This window comes from Cricetulus griseus, chromosome 2 (genome assembly GCF_003668045.3).
Source record: "Cricetulus griseus strain 17A/GY chromosome 2, alternate assembly CriGri-PICRH-1.0, whole genome shotgun sequence".
Taxonomy (NCBI): domain Eukaryota; kingdom Metazoa; phylum Chordata; class Mammalia; order Rodentia; family Cricetidae; genus Cricetulus; species Cricetulus griseus.
In genome coordinates, this window is record NC_048595.1 from 13,863,595 (window position 1) to 13,880,110 (window position 16,516).

The 16,516-nt window shown below is 46.9% G+C and overlaps 1 protein-coding gene across 9 annotated transcripts in view; it reads right to left on the reverse strand.

The window, feature by feature from the left end:
- The window catches only part of Ubr4 (ubiquitin protein ligase E3 component n-recognin 4), a 111,914-nt gene that overhangs the window by 69,902 nt on the left and 25,496 nt on the right, over positions 1-16,516 (reverse strand). For all 9 annotated transcript variants that reach the window (XM_027399858.1, XM_027399859.1, XM_027399861.2 and 6 more), the window contains exons 19-39: positions 15,464-15,746; positions 14,792-14,927; positions 14,505-14,584; positions 13,411-13,539; positions 12,401-12,583; positions 12,138-12,260; positions 11,822-12,051; positions 10,380-10,504; positions 9,414-9,511; positions 8,130-8,287; positions 7,261-7,470; positions 5,770-5,871; positions 5,401-5,501; positions 4,963-5,161; positions 3,803-3,991; positions 3,182-3,245; positions 2,107-2,298; positions 1,554-1,624; positions 1,326-1,473; positions 739-966; positions 47-217 (exon numbers count right to left, since the gene is read on the reverse strand). In XM_027399858.1, coding sequence (XP_027255659.1) covers positions 47-217; positions 739-966; positions 1,326-1,473; positions 1,554-1,624; positions 2,107-2,298; positions 3,182-3,245; positions 3,803-3,991; positions 4,963-5,161; positions 5,401-5,501; positions 5,770-5,871; positions 7,261-7,470; positions 8,130-8,287; positions 9,414-9,511; positions 10,380-10,504; positions 11,822-12,051; positions 12,138-12,260; positions 12,401-12,583; positions 13,411-13,539; positions 14,505-14,584; positions 14,792-14,927; positions 15,464-15,746 — 3,220 coding nt within the window. The remainder of the gene's footprint in view (positions 1-46; positions 218-738; positions 967-1,325; positions 1,474-1,553; positions 1,625-2,106; positions 2,299-3,181; positions 3,246-3,802; positions 3,992-4,962; positions 5,162-5,400; positions 5,502-5,769; positions 5,872-7,260; positions 7,471-8,129; positions 8,288-9,413; positions 9,512-10,379; positions 10,505-11,821; positions 12,052-12,137; positions 12,261-12,400; positions 12,584-13,410; positions 13,540-14,504; positions 14,585-14,791; positions 14,928-15,463; positions 15,747-16,516) is intronic.

Sequence of the window (16,516 nt, forward strand, 5' to 3'; positions counted from 1 at the left end):
ATACAGGTTGTACAGTCAACAAACCTCTGGACCCCAGCATACTCACCATCAGCTGGTCCGTCATCTCCACAACCTTGTCCACTGTATGCAGCTCACTGAGGGCCTGCTGTGCCCGGCTGCTGCTCCCCACAGCTGAAGCCTGCTGAAAGTTGGTCTGAATGGCATCCATGAGGAAATTGAGCATGTCTAACACGAGAGGAGCGAAGGAGAAATTGGCCTGAGAGAAATTGAAATAAACAAGTGAAAAAAAAAAAAAAAGAAAGAAAGAAAAAAGAAAAAAACATGGGTCACATGCAATAATCTTGACATTTACTGCCTTCACCAAACCAGTTTCCCCTCTCCAGAATTCTAGCTCTGACTGCAGTCAATGTGCTACTGATAAAAGGAGCGTTTCTAAGCCAGGGTCCCACAGGCAGCCTACACCATTCAAAGAAGGCACCCAGAGTGTATGTCTTCCTCTCTCCTATGCATACAGAATGGGAAAAAATAGAAAAGCAATCACTCAATGGTTTTCTGAATTCTGGGCCCAGATGAGGACCCCTGGCCAAGAAAGCATGTTCTAGACTATCACTCCCTCTGCTGTAAATCCTTTCCCAGGGATGGAAACCATACACTGCTTGCATGTATACTGCAAGAATGAGAAAGAAGAAAGTGGGCTGCCAGGAGAGTCTCAAACACTACTGACTCAAGACTCACTAAACTCTGTCCTGTGCAGTAGTACCCACCAGGAAGCCCCACCTGATTCTGCAGCTCCTCACGGCACCCCTCAACTGTGCGGCACAGGCTGCTCTTCTTGGGCTTCTCTTCATCAGTAACCTTTCCATCGCTGATGGTGACCTTGGCCTTGTCAGCTGGCGAGGTGCTAGCATGGCGCACCAAACTCTCTGTAACCCTAGGTTCACTCTGAAATGCTGATTCCTTCATGGTAGAGCTCATGCCACTGCTAGGAGTTCGCTTCACCAATGCCTAGGGACAGGAAATGTCAGTGTCCCTGAGTTCTTGCCACAAGCCAGATAAACACACTGCTAAGATACTGGAAGCAGAGGATGAACTGGCTACACATGTGATTCCCAAGCCCGGATCCATGGGGCTCACCCAATGCCCATCTTCACTGCCCACTCCGACCATCAGGACTTGACTATATGAGGAGATTGCTGCTTTTAATGCTCTCAGTGAAGTGCTTGGGCCACAAATGGACACATCACTCATAACAGAATGAGAGCAAATTCTTGGCCACACAGAGCTGATAGGGGAATTAGTAACACAGACATTCCTGGGTTACTAATAAGTTGCCAGTATGACACCATGAAGGTCCCATCTCTCACCAAGCAGCTGCCATCTTCCTTGGCTCCACAGTCACAGAAAAAAGAACCATACTTGGCGTAGGAAATCTCATGATCCTTGTGGCATACCTTCGCACATACTGTGCACACACCCACCCCATCCACCATCTTACAGGTATGACAGTGGTACCTACAAGGGACAAAAACCAGTAGTTAAGTCATTGGTCCCAACCATGGTGACCCAGCTAGCCTCACTTTAAAAGAACTCACCAGTGCTGGTTCATAAATTCCTTCTGTGTGATGGTGAAGGTGCAGAGTTTATTGCAGAGAGAATCTTCATCCTTCAAAGATTAATAGGGCTTTTTAATCAGACACATAACTCTCCACATAGAGACCCATAAAAACACATCTGCTCAACACCCCATGGAAAGACACACCCGTGACTAGTGGGAACCTGCCCTGATATAAAAGAGCCAGCTGTCTGAAAGCCTCCAACAATTTCAAGTACAATCTTGTAATTTTTTGAGAAGGGGAAACAGACAATAAAACCCTTAATGCTTTCAAGGGTCCACCCCTTCACCATATGAAGAATGCATCCTTCCCCTAAACTTGTATTGGGTAAAACAGAGCAAGCAGGTCCACAGAGAAGAAAGGTGTACACTCATTTAAAGTTACTTCACCAAGGGACTGGCTCAGCACCTGTGCTCTACAGGCCCAGAAAAGCACAAGAGCAGAGTCTTGTACTAGGCATGTGGACAAGAAGAAAGCAACAGGACCGAAAGGTCTGAAGCCCACCCAGGACTCTTCCCTACTCAGCACTTACAGAATCCTCGGCCTGGGAATCTTCCTCCTCCACCGCTAACTCTTCTACCCAGTCTGAGTCCACCTCAATGGCACGCTCTTCCCCATCCACGGAGAGGTGACTTGATCCTTGGCCATTACTCTGGCTCAGGGCATTGGTGACATCAGCCAAGTAAGACATAATATGACACGTGCACTCCAAGACCATCACATGCTGCAAGAGAAAGAAACCCATGGAAGCTTTAGTTCTCAATTCATTTTAACAAGATAAAGTAAAACTGCAGTTGGGGGAATGGAGTAAAAATGGGAACTAAGACCCCTCAAGGGAAGACAAGCTTCTCAAAGGCAAGCTCCCTGCCATTAGCGTTACTGCCCACGAAAGCTGTCAACAGGGTTTTAAATGCTCAGACAGAAAGAAACAGCTCCAAAAGGACAATAACTAGTAGAAAAGGGGAGAGAGGGCTGGGGAGATGGCTCAGTAGTTAAGAGCACTGACTGCTCTTCCAGAGGTCCTGAGTTCAATTCCCAGCACCCACATGGCAGCTCACAACTGTCTCTAACTCCAGTTCCATGGAACCCAACACCCACGGCAAAACATCAGTGTACATAAAAATAAATTAATTAAAAAAAAAGAGGTGGGGGGAACTTACTGGGGTTTTGAGACCAGAGCCCTGCCCTGAATTTAGCCACCCTGCTAGGTTTCATGGGCGGGGAGTCAAGGAAAGTATCTGACCTGAGACTTTTATTGTCCTCAAGCCCTTCTACACAGCCCAGAGCACTGCAGGCACACTGATCAGCTGCAGTGTGGACTAGGGCTGAGGACACCATCCCTCACCCCTGGAACACTGACCCAAGGCAGCAACACAGGAGCATCTCAGGCAGCAAGAGTCCTGTGCTTAGAAGGACTCTGCTGAGTCCTTATCAGAGCATCACTTCCTGAGACCTGCCAGTGCCCCAAAGGCATACAGTCAGCAGGTGCACTTTACCAGGCCAAAAGACACAAGAGCTACAGAAGGGAGACTTTTCTCTACCTGACCAAAGATAAGAAGAAGCCTCTTCCCTGGCTCTCTGTCCTTAGCATTTCTCACGTTCCTTACCTTTCCATGCATTACATTGGCATTCAGTTTCTCAACCACATTCTTCTGTGACAGGTATTTCTTGCTGTCCCAAGGGAAAGAGAGAGAAGACACACAATCATCTAAGGCACCAACGGAAGAATGCACTGTCACAAACCTCCTGAGATACTGTCAAGAATGGTAGTCCATTCAAGCAGCACAGAGAGCATGGCTTGGGCTTGGCTGGTCTTAGGACAACAGTGCATTCAGTATTGTTTTCCCCAGGACTCTTGTGACTAAGAGGAGGAAACTCCACTAAACATAATGAAGACAGCTAGGCATGGTACATGCATGCCTATAATCCCAGCACTGGGAAAGCTCAGACGGGGATTTTGAGTTTGAGACTGCCTAGGCTACGTAGTGAGACCCAGTCTCAAAGGTAGGAGTGCTGTCTGTGTATGTGCATTCCCCCACACGTGCGGTCATGTATAGGTATATAGGTGGTCTGATATGAACAGAGGGGCTGCCACCATGCCCCTAGTTAGATCGTAATACTCAGAAAGGAAGAAATTTTAGGTTTACTTCATACTAACTCTGAAGTAACCTGCAATTCCCCACCTCTCCTCTGAGTACAGAACTGTTACACAGGTAAGTCCCTCTTACCATCTGCCCAGCCAGTCCACAGCAGCATTGTGAAGCTGAAGGTGGCCAGCACCTTGTCCAGCACTGGCCAGAGTGGCCATCACAACCATGAGTTCAGGGAAGCCAGTACCATCGCCATTCGCCAGCATCTCTGTTGCCATGGGAGTCAGGGTGCCCAGAAGCACAGCACACACACCTTCTCCAACTTGGCTGGGGATAAAGGGAAAAATTGGCATTCTAAGTGTAGCCTTTCATTTTTGAGAGCAATGAAGACATCAGGCTCCAATGGATAGTTCAAAACGTATGGTCACATAGAGATGCCAGAGTACTCAGTGGGTCACAAAACAGAAAATCATAAATGGAGGAAAGTGACCTATGGGAACGGGTGATGGGTGAGAGATAAGAGAAATTGTGGAGGCGCTGGACAGATGGCTCATTAGTTAGAGCAGTGGCCACTATCCCAGAGGATCTGGGTTTGATTCCCAATATACACATGGCAGCTCACGACCACATGTCACTCTTGTTCCAGGGGCCCAGCACTCTCTTCTGACTCCCACAGGCAACAAGCATAAAAGTGAAGCACAGGCATCATGCAGATAAACACTCATACTCATATTCACACTCACAATAAAATAATAAAATATTAAAAATCTTTTTAAGAGGTGGGCAGGTCTCTGTGAGTTCACAGCCAGCCTTGTCTACATAGTGAGTCCCCAGACATCCAGGGCTAGAGAGACCATGCCTATAGATAGATAATTTTTTAAGGGGTATGTAGGGGAGAGTGATCTGAAAGCATTATAAACAGGCATGAAATCATCCAACTACAAATTGAATTACTAAAGTCAACTAAGTGTTGTAAATTAAGTATTAAGTATATAAATAAACACACCGATCTCAAGAACTGGACTTGAACTACTAGCACAAAACGTCTACTGAAGTTGCAATTGACAGACTAAGTCAGCGCACGCGCGCGCGCACACGCACACGCACACGCACACACACACACACACACACACACGCACACGCGCACGCGCACACGCACACGCACACGCACACACACACACACGCACGCACGCACACACACACACGCACACGCACACGCACACACACACGCACACACACACACACGCGCACACACACACACACACACACACACACCCACCCACCCACACCCACCCTACCTGTTTTCCCGAACGATGTATGTGGTCAGCAACTGCAGCAGCTGCCGGTTCTCCTGAATGACCTCCAGCTGGTCAGAATCCTTCGGGGGTGATGTTGTCATTCGGGTGAGCCAGGCCTGCAGGCGCACAGGCTCCACACAGGCCAGCTGGGCAAGAGAGCCACAGAGATGAAGGAGGCTTGGGTTAGGGCTCTTCTCAGCTAAAATGGGACAAGAGGCTTCTGTCAGTGAGGAGGGCAGGGACCTCCAGGAAGGGGCAAACAAAGCCAGAGGAGAAGGAAAGGCCTCAAGAGTTTCAGCACCTTTTCCAACTTTCTCTGAAGGATTCTCTACACTTGTTAGCATTGTCATGCCGTGGCTAAATTCAGGCAGAAGCCTGGCACAGTATTAGCCAGACATCAAAGTTCCCATAAGAAGATTACCAAAAGCTGTCACTCACTCAGCTGGAAGAGTTTGGTGAAGAATTTCAAGACTCGGTTACAAAATTTAGCAGAGAGGTCCTCATTGGCTGTGGCCATCATGATCTGCACAAGTTCTCCACTGTAAGGCATGAGGAGAAATGAAAGAGCCACAGTAAGCCTCACATAAAAAGAACCTGTTCCTACTTCAGTCTCATTCCTGGGGGAAAATGGCCACTTGTGAATCAACCACACAAAGTGCTTGTGGAATACAGTGCCTGATCAACAAACTCCCCCAGGAGACAGACACCCCAGCAGGCCTTCTGGGGTCCCCGAGGACAGCTGAGTTGGTACATATAGCCCCTGCTTTCAGGAGCCTTGAATATGGAGTTAAGGGAGACAGTGCTCACCCATCAGAGAAGAAATCCTCCATGGCTTTCCGGGCCTGGTTGCTCTCCAGCTGCTTTTCCAGATACTGCAAACATTCCTCCAGGATCGACTCATCCAGCCCACTGAGAAGCAAGACCACAATTCATCAGACCCCTCCCAACTGACTCTGAAGAACATGATGACTACACCTTAAGGCAAACATTTCGTTTTGATTTGTCGAAGTATAGTATAAACACTGGCACACAGTAGGTGTTCAATAAATGTTTAATCCAAGAACCACAAGACCTCAATTTTATTTTACTCCCTTCTTTCCTGGGAAAATAAAGAAGGGAGAGATAAGCCAGGTGTGAGCTCACATGCCTGCAATCCCAGCACTGGGAGGCAAAAGTGGGGAGTCAAGTCTCAGGCCAGTCTGAATTCCAGTGACAGACCTAGTCTTGTAAAATGTAAAGTAAAACAAAATTCAGTCCAAAGAGGAAAGGAATCTGAAGTTAGGAGTGAGCCACAGTCAGCCCAGGACTGTTTGCAGAGGAGGGAGACAGTCTCCATGAATCAATTCTGCAGGGCTAAATTGCCTCACACTCCTTATGTTTAAAAAACAAAAAGAGGGGCTAGGAAAAGGCTCAGTATGTGAACTATCTGTCACACAAGAGTAAAGGCCAGAGTTCAGATCCCCAACATACATAGATGCCAGGCAGATGTTGTGGACCTGTGCACTGGAGGCAAAGAGACGCTTCCCAAGAGTGGTCTGGCTGACTAGCTAAGACTGAAACCCTGAGCTCAGGGTTCAAATGAGTGAGATCCTGGCTCACTAAGATGGAATACAGTGAAGATAGACCAAGTAAGACCCCCAGGATGAGTCTTGGGCGGCACCCATACCCACACCCACATACCTGTGGAGATACATATACACACATGCAAAAAAAATACACCCTGGTAATGCCAGCACCTGGAGACTGAGGTAAGAGGAACCCAAGTTCAAAGCAACCTGGCTGCACAGCAGGAGAGGAGCAAATGAGAACTGGGGAAGGAAAACTAAAGAAAGAAAAGGTACTTGAAGAAAAGCCAAGTCTTCAACACAGAGGAGGTAGGAAGTGCTACTACTTCAGCCTTCCCCACAATTCCTGAGTGGGGAGAGGAGAATACAGCACATCCCTACAGCACAGCCTAAAGAGGCAGGCCAAAGACCCACATTCCCCAAACCATCCACTTCAGATAGATATAAACATGAGAAGGAATTTCACTGGCGCCTCTGTATATCTCACCAAGTCTAGTCTCACTTCTTCCATTATCTAATACTCCCATATGAACAGTTAACATTCCATTCTCTCAACAGCTATTCCCAAAAATCAGTCACGACACAAGCTTCCAGTACTTCTTCATACACTTCCACATTGAATGCAAAACACCCAGAAGCACAGAATCAAGGAGGTGCCTGTCACCAACATGGCACGGGGTCAGGAGTGGTGCATCTCACCACCAGCTGCAACAGCTCTCTTTTAACTGCTCACCTGTTGGGATCTGCATGGTTGGCCAGAATGTTGTAACACCCAGTGATCAGCTTCTCATACACACGAGCCAGGAACTCATCAGACTCCGCAGGTCCCAAGATGCGCTCCAGAGAGTTACTGCTGATCTCAGCAACACTCTCTGTGCTCGACTCCAAGAGAAGGGGTAGCAGAGTCCGGATGACCTGTGCTGGGTTCATCTCATCCGACCACCTGGAGCCAGGGAGACGGAAGCAAATTAGGGAACGTGCCCTGAAATACTGCAAGTCTAGGGCCAGTCAACTGGGGAGAGCGTCTAGTTTAGTCCAGTCCCTCCTTAATAGCTGTGTCTTATGTGTGTATAGCCACACCACTTCATATTTTTCTTATTAGAAGCAAAAATCATTTCCATATAAAAATTCATTTATTCAGGTGGTGGTGGCACATGCCTTTAATGCCAGCACTCAGGAGGCAGAGGCAGGCTTAAGGCCAGCCTGGTCTACAAAATGAGTTCCAGGACAGCCAGGGCTACAGGGAAACACTGTCATTAAAAACAAAACAATTGTTTATTAAAATAGAAAATTAATAAGATACATTTGTGTAGTAGGCATAAAAGAAACTAAAACCAGAGACAGAAATCTATCGTTGAATACTCTAGAAGAGCAGTCAGGAATCTAGACCACTCTGAAGGCAATGTAACATAGGATTCTCCTGTGGCCTAAGTACAGGAAGACAAACTGTCCCTCTGGTGGCCTGCCCTACTCCCTGACTCTAGAGAACACTATGCAGTAATGTCACCATCACCTCAAATGTACTCTACTCCTTCAGCCACAATACAGTACCCACATTATGAACACATTTGGGGGAGCTGGGCTCCAGGCTCTGGTACTCACACAATCAGATCCCCAGTCAACCTGACCAGCGAGAGCAGGGTATGTTTCAGGGAAGCCGCCAGGGGCAGACTCTGGCCACAAAGAGTCCCAAGGTGAGCAGCCTGCACAGCACTGATGTAACTCTCAGATGGGATGGTGTCATTGGCAAACGCATTGCGCTGAAAGAGAATCAAGAATAATGAACAGATCATCTTACCTGATCAAAAGTCAGACACAAATTTAAAAAAAAAAAAAAAATTACCATAAGCTAAGGCTTACAAACAGTGCCCTCCACTGTCATTCTTACTGCGGACACTGAGCTCAGGGGAGGAGGCAGTTAAATTTTATTTAGAACAAGGTTAATAGTTAAACACAGCAAACACCCAATACCCCCTCTCCAATTGATCTGAGCATGTAACAGTAAAACTACTGCTTGTCTGGAATAACTAGGAAGGATCTGGACTTTGCAAGGCACCTAGTCTCCATTACTAGGACCATAATTGTCCTAAGGCCACAACTGTAAAGCCAAGAGAGGAAGAGGAATCGTCCTTTGCTCCTCCACAGAAATAAAGATAGTCTGAGAGGCACAGACACAAGAACACCACAGCACCTGACAGCCCAGAAAGCCTAAGATCTGCTGCATCAACTTGCTGTGGAACAATGTTTGCACACTGTAAATATGTATTACTTTTATTGTTAATATGACTGGCCAATAGCTAGGCAGGATTTTCAGGGCAGACAGAATACTGGGAAGAAAGGCAGAGTCTCAGGAGTCAAGAGCAGCCGCAGAGGGAAGCAAGAAGAACATGCCATGTTGAAAGAAAGTACCACCATGTGGAAGACAGTAGATAAGAAATATGGGTTTATTGAAAATGTAAGAGTTAGCTAGTAACAAGCCTGAGCTATCAGTCAAGCATTTATAATTAATTTTATAATTAATAATAAGCCCCTGAATGGTTATTTGGGAGCGGCTGCTGGGACACAGAGTAACTCCGCCTACATCAGCTCACAGCAGAGCAGCACCTGACACAGGCATGAAAACAGTCAACACTGAGAGCTCACACAGCACATCACAGGACAGTATGTCACACCTCACCAGAGTTTAACAGGCAGCACAGCCATGGCTCAGAGAAATACAATGAATGCTCTATGTTCTGGTAAAATGGACTGCTAGGCAAAGGGGCCACATGAGAACACTCGGGCAATCAAACACTCTGAATATTGATTCAGCGTGAAGCATAAAGAACAAGGACACACGGAGTGGTTTAGTGCTCAGTACTAGCCCTGGAACCCAGAGGGACTCACCCAGGATCCAATGTTGGGAAACTCATTGGTGTTGATATTATTCCAGGACTCACAGACAGTCTGCACTGATGATGGCAAATTCTGCACCAGTGTTGGACCTGGAGGCAACAGTAAGGATGAGTAATCTGAGCAATCACCACAAGAAAGAAGAAATGACAAGAGTATTTAAAGCAGCCCCAACTGTCAAAACCATTACTAAGACAGCTTAGATGGCTATTTCTGCAGCTGTACTATGTCCAAGAACCAGCTAATTACTCAGCAGCTAACAAGCGCAATGATAAAGCTTTCATTTCCCATCAGTCACTTTGTAATCTCAAAAGTAAAGATGACAACCGAAAACAAAGGAGGGGAAGCATTTCAGCACATCAGGCTCCAATCACCACCAAATCTGTCCACTCCTATCCTCAGTCTCAGAGGAAGTATTGCTTTGAAACTCGCTCCCACCCCAACTAATCCTGAGGGCAGGGATCATCAATCCACATGAACAGCAAATACTGAAGCAGTACTGACTTCGAAAATTAAGAGTATTTAAATATGACACTGGGACACACAGACAGTTGTAAATGGTAAAGGAGAATTTCTGAGCTGACTCCCATCCTACTCAAGAACTATGATTTTCTGCCCTATTTTTTGCCAGAGAGATTGTAGTCTGATGCAGTTGTCAGTTCCTGTTACTAAGCTCTACGAGTCAAATAACACCAGAGACGAGCACAGACGAGTGAAAGCAAGCAGCCTTGTCTGTCCTCAGGAGCTAGCTGGTCTTGGTTTAGATTTCAGCTTCATTGTTGTCATAGGAGTCATGGCATATGAACTTCTCCTAACCCTCAGCTTCCCTGTAAGCAAACTGGAGAGACTTTACTTCACAAGCTATTGGGAAGATCCACTCGAATACACCTAAGGAAATGCCTGGCACTCAAAGTGGTCCACTAAGTGCTAAAGGCCAGGGGAACACATGTGCACACTTACCCAGCGTGTTTGCCTTGCACCTGCCAGAGCCAATAGCCAAAACAGCGGCAAAGCCATGCAGCTTCTCCTGGGAGGGCTTCTCGGTGGTGGATCCCTCTTCGTTAAGGTTCTGAAGCAAATAGGCTCTGAAGGGAAAGGAGGAAGGAGAAGCTGGAGGAACTGAGTCCTGCAACACTCAGGAGAAACTAACCTTAGAGTATCTCAAGAACCAGCATCTCTGATCCCAATCTACTCAAGGACAGGTGACAGTACCAGTCCCTTCATGGGGAAAGGGCAAGTATTTCCCAAAGAACAGTCCACCCTCAGAAAAGCTCCCAAAATACAATTCCATGATGAGCAAATCTGAAGGGCACTGAACACTCCTACCCTGCTTCACCTATCTTGGAAGACCAACAATATATACATACATATATGCATGCACACACACACATACATATGCACTGAGAAGATTTATTTTTTTAAAAAATAAGCCAGGTGAGCCAGGCATTGGTGGCGCACGCCTTTGATCCCAGCACTCGGGAGGCAGAGAAAGGAGAATAATTGCCTCCATCTGCAAGGCACTGACACTAAAGGACAAGATTACTTCAGTTACACTGATCCAGGTCCCTGTCAACAATTATCACAGAACAAGGATTAAACAATAAGATCCCAGGGACCCCAATAGACAATGAACTTAAGAAGGTCAGGCAGGACCTGCTGAAAGGAGAAACACTCCTCCATGCCACCCCATGACTGCTGTGTAGAGGCTAGTTTTGCCAGCTTACTCATACTTGTTCAGAATCACTTTTGGGGGTTAAGAAGTATAGAATATGGGTCTCACGTAGCTGAATCAACTATTCCTGTTTCCACCTCCTAAGTGCTAGGATTACAGACATTGGCGAGCAAGCCTGGCTTTCCTTCTTTTCTCTCCCAGTACGGAGGACAGAATTTCCTAGTTCTAATTTAAGAAAAACTAGAAGTCTCAATTTGCGGGTGAACTCCAATTTGTATATATTGAATCATTTGCTGAGCAAACTGTATAGGACATGCAGTTTGCAAAGTTTGCTGAAGAAAGAGAAACATTTTGGAATACCCTCCAACCCATTAAGGAATATTTGTCTCTCAGGCCTATAAGCCCAGCATCTAGGAGGCGGAGACAGAAGGACTGCTATGAGCTTGGGAGCAAACCAGAATGAGACTGTTTCAAAACAGAGTTAATACTTGCTCCTACATCTAGGTATCAAAAACTAGAAGCCCGCCATTCCCACTCAGAAAACAGCCTATCCTCTGTAGCCTAGAACTAACTTATACAAGTATTTCACAGAATTCTAAAAATTCAATGTACTGGGACTTTCCCTCTTGGTCACCCCTTTACACTCTGTACCACAGAGGAAAAAGCAAAACTGGCACACAAGGAGGGGTACAGGCCAAGACCCCAGAGATCTCTCAGCTAGTCTCCGTACCTAGTGAACGAGGCATAGGTGTCGATGAGTTGCAGCGTAGCTGGAAGGAGGTTCTTGGTGATCTCAGATGACTTGTGAGGATCAGTCTCTGCAGCCATCTTAGAAAAGTGCTCATCCAGAGAGACCTGGACCTTTGAGATAGCTGCGTCCAGGGTGTAGATGGACTGCAGACTAGGGATCTCATGGAGCTGCAGGACGGTGGTGCAGTCGATGGAGCAGAATGATGAGATCTTTAAAAACACCCAGGATAATAATTAGCTGTGGCAAAGGCTGTGGCAGAGCCCATTCCGTTGCTAGGGTTAGAACAGTAGCACACCTGTCGCGCAAAGTACTCCTCTACAATCTCAACATCGTATTTCACCGAGTTACACTTGGTGGAGGTCAGTTCTACGAGAGAGCCAGCATGCTCGGGCTTCATGCCCTGTTTGATAAGGTGATCCTGTTTGGACAGCAAGAACAAGTGTTTAGGAAAATAACCTGGAAGTCCAAAAGCTTTCATTAACTTTAAAAATCCCCATAGTGTGAAGCAAGTTGTCTGTGACGCTCGCTCCCTCACAGCACTGAGCTCCCCTGTGGCACCTTTATCCAGGTGACATAGGAGCTGATCCGGAGGCGGGATGACCACCGCAGAGTGTGTAAGATGTCACATTCACTCATCTCAGGTAGGTTCATTGCCAGTTGGTTCATGTAAGTCTTTGAAGGTGGCAAAATCCCCAAGATCCTCCAGAGTATCAAGAAGTAATACTGCAGGGCGCAGGCCTCCTAAAGAGGTGAACGGAAGCAGAGGAAGCATGTGGCATGTTCAAGATCTCCCTAATGTAACAACTGTTCCAAAAGATAGCCTTTCAAGCAGAACCGTGTGCCATTGTGAACTGAGCCCCCAGAACATCACAGCACACAGGGAACCATGTGCCATTGTGAACTGAGTCCCCAAAACATCACAACACACAGGGAACATGTGCCATTGTGAACTGAGAGCCCTCAGAACATCTCAGCACACAGAGAACCATGTGCCATTGTGAACTGAGCCCCCAGAACATCACAGCACACAGGGAACCATGTGCCATTGTGAACTGGGAGCCCCCAGAGCATTAAACCAAACAGGCAGCTACACTACGACACTCTGCTCTGTTCTGCACACTGAGAAGCTAGGAGGTTGCTCTCAGACAGCTCTGGCTTCCTGGTACTTTACCATCTAACCAAGGGAGAGGAAGGGAGCTGGGTAGGACCTCAATCAGCCAGCCCTTCAGTAAACAGCATGGAAGTGTGCAGAACTGTTATAAGGCATCTAGAAACCCACATGCACTCATAGGCCAAAGAAAGCTCAAGTGTGAGCCTTCTCACATGACACAACAACCAGCCATTGACACTGGGGCAGCCACCAACCCTCAATCACATTTCTCTCAACATTAACCAAGACCTAAAAGTACAGCTGACAGAGCCATGCAAATTATATAGAAATGCTACAGAAACTGTCAGTTTTGCAAACCAAAGTGGAATGAAGAGCTCAGGCCTACAAAAAAACTTCAGGTTGAAATGATCAACCATCACACATGGACCCAGCCCCTCCCCACTCTCCACAGTCTTACCAGGGCTGTCACATTCTTATTTTCCTTCCTCCTGACTGTATCAAGCTGAGAACCAGCTGCAAGCAGGGCTGTCAGCGAGGTGTAAAGCTCATCATACTTGACAAGCTTGGAGAAGAGAACTTCACATGCCTAATACCAAGAAAGAACAAAAATTTAGATCTAGGTAGTATTGCACACCTTTGATTCCAGCACTCAGGGCAATGAGGCAGGAGAATCTGAGTTCCAGGCCAGTGAACTACCACAGTAAGAAAAAAAACTTTTTTCCCTTCAACTTGAAACATTTTCTGCTACTGACCCTGCATGATCACTTAGTCTCCTGATTGTAAAAACATCTCATCTACTTATCTTTAATTGGTTTCTCCTTGCAGCAGACTGCCAATTGGGGAGGGGGGGGTTACACTTGAGTTTGTGTATTAATACAAGCACACAGATCAGGCTTTAGAATGAGAGTAAGGCAACCATTTTGTTAAATGATTTGTTACATTTTTGATACTCAAATGCTAGTATGTGTGGAGTAGTGGGGAGCATCTGACCAGGGCAGGACAGGGCAGGGCAGGACAGGGCAGGGCAGGACAGGGCAGGGCAGGGCAGGGCAGGGGGCAGGGCAGGGCAGGGGGCAGGCAGGGCAGGGCAGGGCAGGGCAGGGCAGGGCAGGGCAGGGCAGGGCAGACCTTATAAACCCAGCTACTCAGGAAGCTGAGACAGGATGATTGCTTGACCTCCCTCATGCTTTCAAAACCAGCTTAAGAACATAAGGAAAGACCCTAACTTTTTTTTTCTCTTTTGTTTACCGAGACAGGGTTTCTCCATAGCTTTGGAGCCTGTCCTGGAACTCACTTTGTACACCAGGCTAGCCTTGAACTCACAGAGATCTACCTGTCTCTGCCTCCTGAGTGCTGGGATTAAAGGCATGCGCCACTACCGCCCTGCAACCCTAATGCATTAAAAAGAGGAAAAGAAGAAAAAAGAAAGGCAGAAAAAGGAAAAGAAAAAGAAATCCCAGAATAATAAAAATAAAGGAAAAAGAAAATTCTATGAGAAGAAATAAAGAAAAAAAGGACAAGAGAAAGAAAAAAAAAGAAAATTTCCAGTACCACAGAATCGAGCCGGTGCAAATCCTCCTCAGAGGCCTCTGGGGATAGGACACAGTAGAACCTGGGTTGTGGGGCTGCATCTGGAAAATGATGAGCTTGTTAACCAACTATGAGGCATGTGAAAGTCAATTTCTACAACTTTTCTGAACTGGCAGGTGATGGTCCACCCTCAAGGGGGAGACTGAGGCCCAGGGCCAAAGCTCCTCCAGGAGCCACTGAGCTACAGATGCAATGCCACCCACAGGACCAGCAGGCACCACCCTCTTGCTGTCAATGTTCTTTCTGACCTGACGAAAGGTGTTTGGACCAGTTTTCTTCTACTTCCTTGAACCCATGATAAAGTGGAGTGTTGGCCCGGCGGCTGCTACTGTCTTGGGATCCACTTGCCCACCCAAAAGGGGGGCTCAACAGGTTGTGTTGCACCTTTGAAACACAGACACTCGAGTTAAGGATATACAGCCACCATCTGCTTTTCACACCAATAACAGATCTACTAATACCAATACCTGTTAGCATCAAATGAAAATGAAAATTTGAAGATTTTTCTGTGATTTCTTTTAGAAAGTAATTTTTGATAGTACATCATGGGGAACGATGCTCCATGAATTAGTCTAAACACTGTTAGGCACAGCACCTCTTAACCTACCCTCTCAACCTCTTTTGTGTCTTCACAAAGGACTACAATTAGAGCATTTACTGTGGGACCCTTCCTCAGGCACTAATACACATGCAGGGCCAAAGCTGAGGGTGCTGCAGCAAGTAGACAAGCCACATGAGCGAACAAGAGGACACCACCCAGCAACAACCCCATCAAGTAGTCCCCGGTATCACTTCAGGCTAAACAGAAAGTCCAGTCCCAAAGACTTAAACTAGCCCCACTCATAAAGCCTTCCTAGCCACAAATAAAACCTTATTGCCTGCAAAGAAGGAGAGCGAGGAAATGGTGTGGGTCTCTTCACCTGCTCAAACAGGTACATGGGAGCTTTGGAGTACTGATGAAGCAGGTAGTCGAAGATCAAAAGGAGGCGTGCCAGGGTTAGCGGCACGGAGCGCATCTGCACCTCCATGTTAACACTCAGCTCCTGGATGCTCTGCACCAGCATAGTGAAGATGGCCCTGCGGCCCTTCTCAGAGAAGCTGTGGAAGATGAGGAGGAGCAGCTGCAGATGCTCGACATTCAGGTCTTCTGTCTCACTGGGCACCACCCCCTGCAGTGCATTCTGCTTCATTGTAGACAAAAACCTGGCACAGAGAAAAGGGGAGCATGTCTGGTGGAGAAAGCCCAGAACAAGCCCAAGATTACAACATCCAGTGCTGGAAGGAGAACAAGCTAAAAAAGAGAAAAGCCAGTGCAGAGAAGCCAAAAAGTCAGATGTGGGCCAGCAAGATGGCTCAGTGGGGCTAAGACGTTTGCCACCAAGTCTGTCACCCCTTTTTATAACCCCAAGTCTCACATAGTAAGAAAGAACCAACTCCACAAGTTGTCCTCTGACCTCTACATGCAACTGTGTGTGTATGTACACACACACACCCACATAGTTCTAAGCCAGGCAGGAGGAGGGGAGACAGAGGGGGGTGGGGAAAGGAATATTGTATCTGGGAACTTGTCAGAAGAGCCTTTATAAAACAAGGAATAAGCACAGTCAACTGCCTGTATGTACTTTGGCTTTTAGGAAAGAGATCTGCACTTTAATACGGGTGCCCTTCCCTTCATCCCCAGCTCCCAGGAACCTGTTTGCAAGACTGCCACAAAGAACACAGTGGGCCTCTGGCATTCAAACAGGGCTATGGTCTTACAAATCCAACATTTACAGCTATGTGATCCTAGGCTGGGGGATAGAAGTGCAAAGCCTTTTAGGAAAACAAACTGCTTTGAAGCCTAACCATGTTTAAAAAAAAAAAAAAAAAAGGTCCACCTAAGGAGGATTTAGGTGATTAAGCTGAGCTCCCCCCAAGGAAACAAGTTTTTTAAAATGTATCCAAAACTGAGAGTGCACCGCACCACTCTAAAT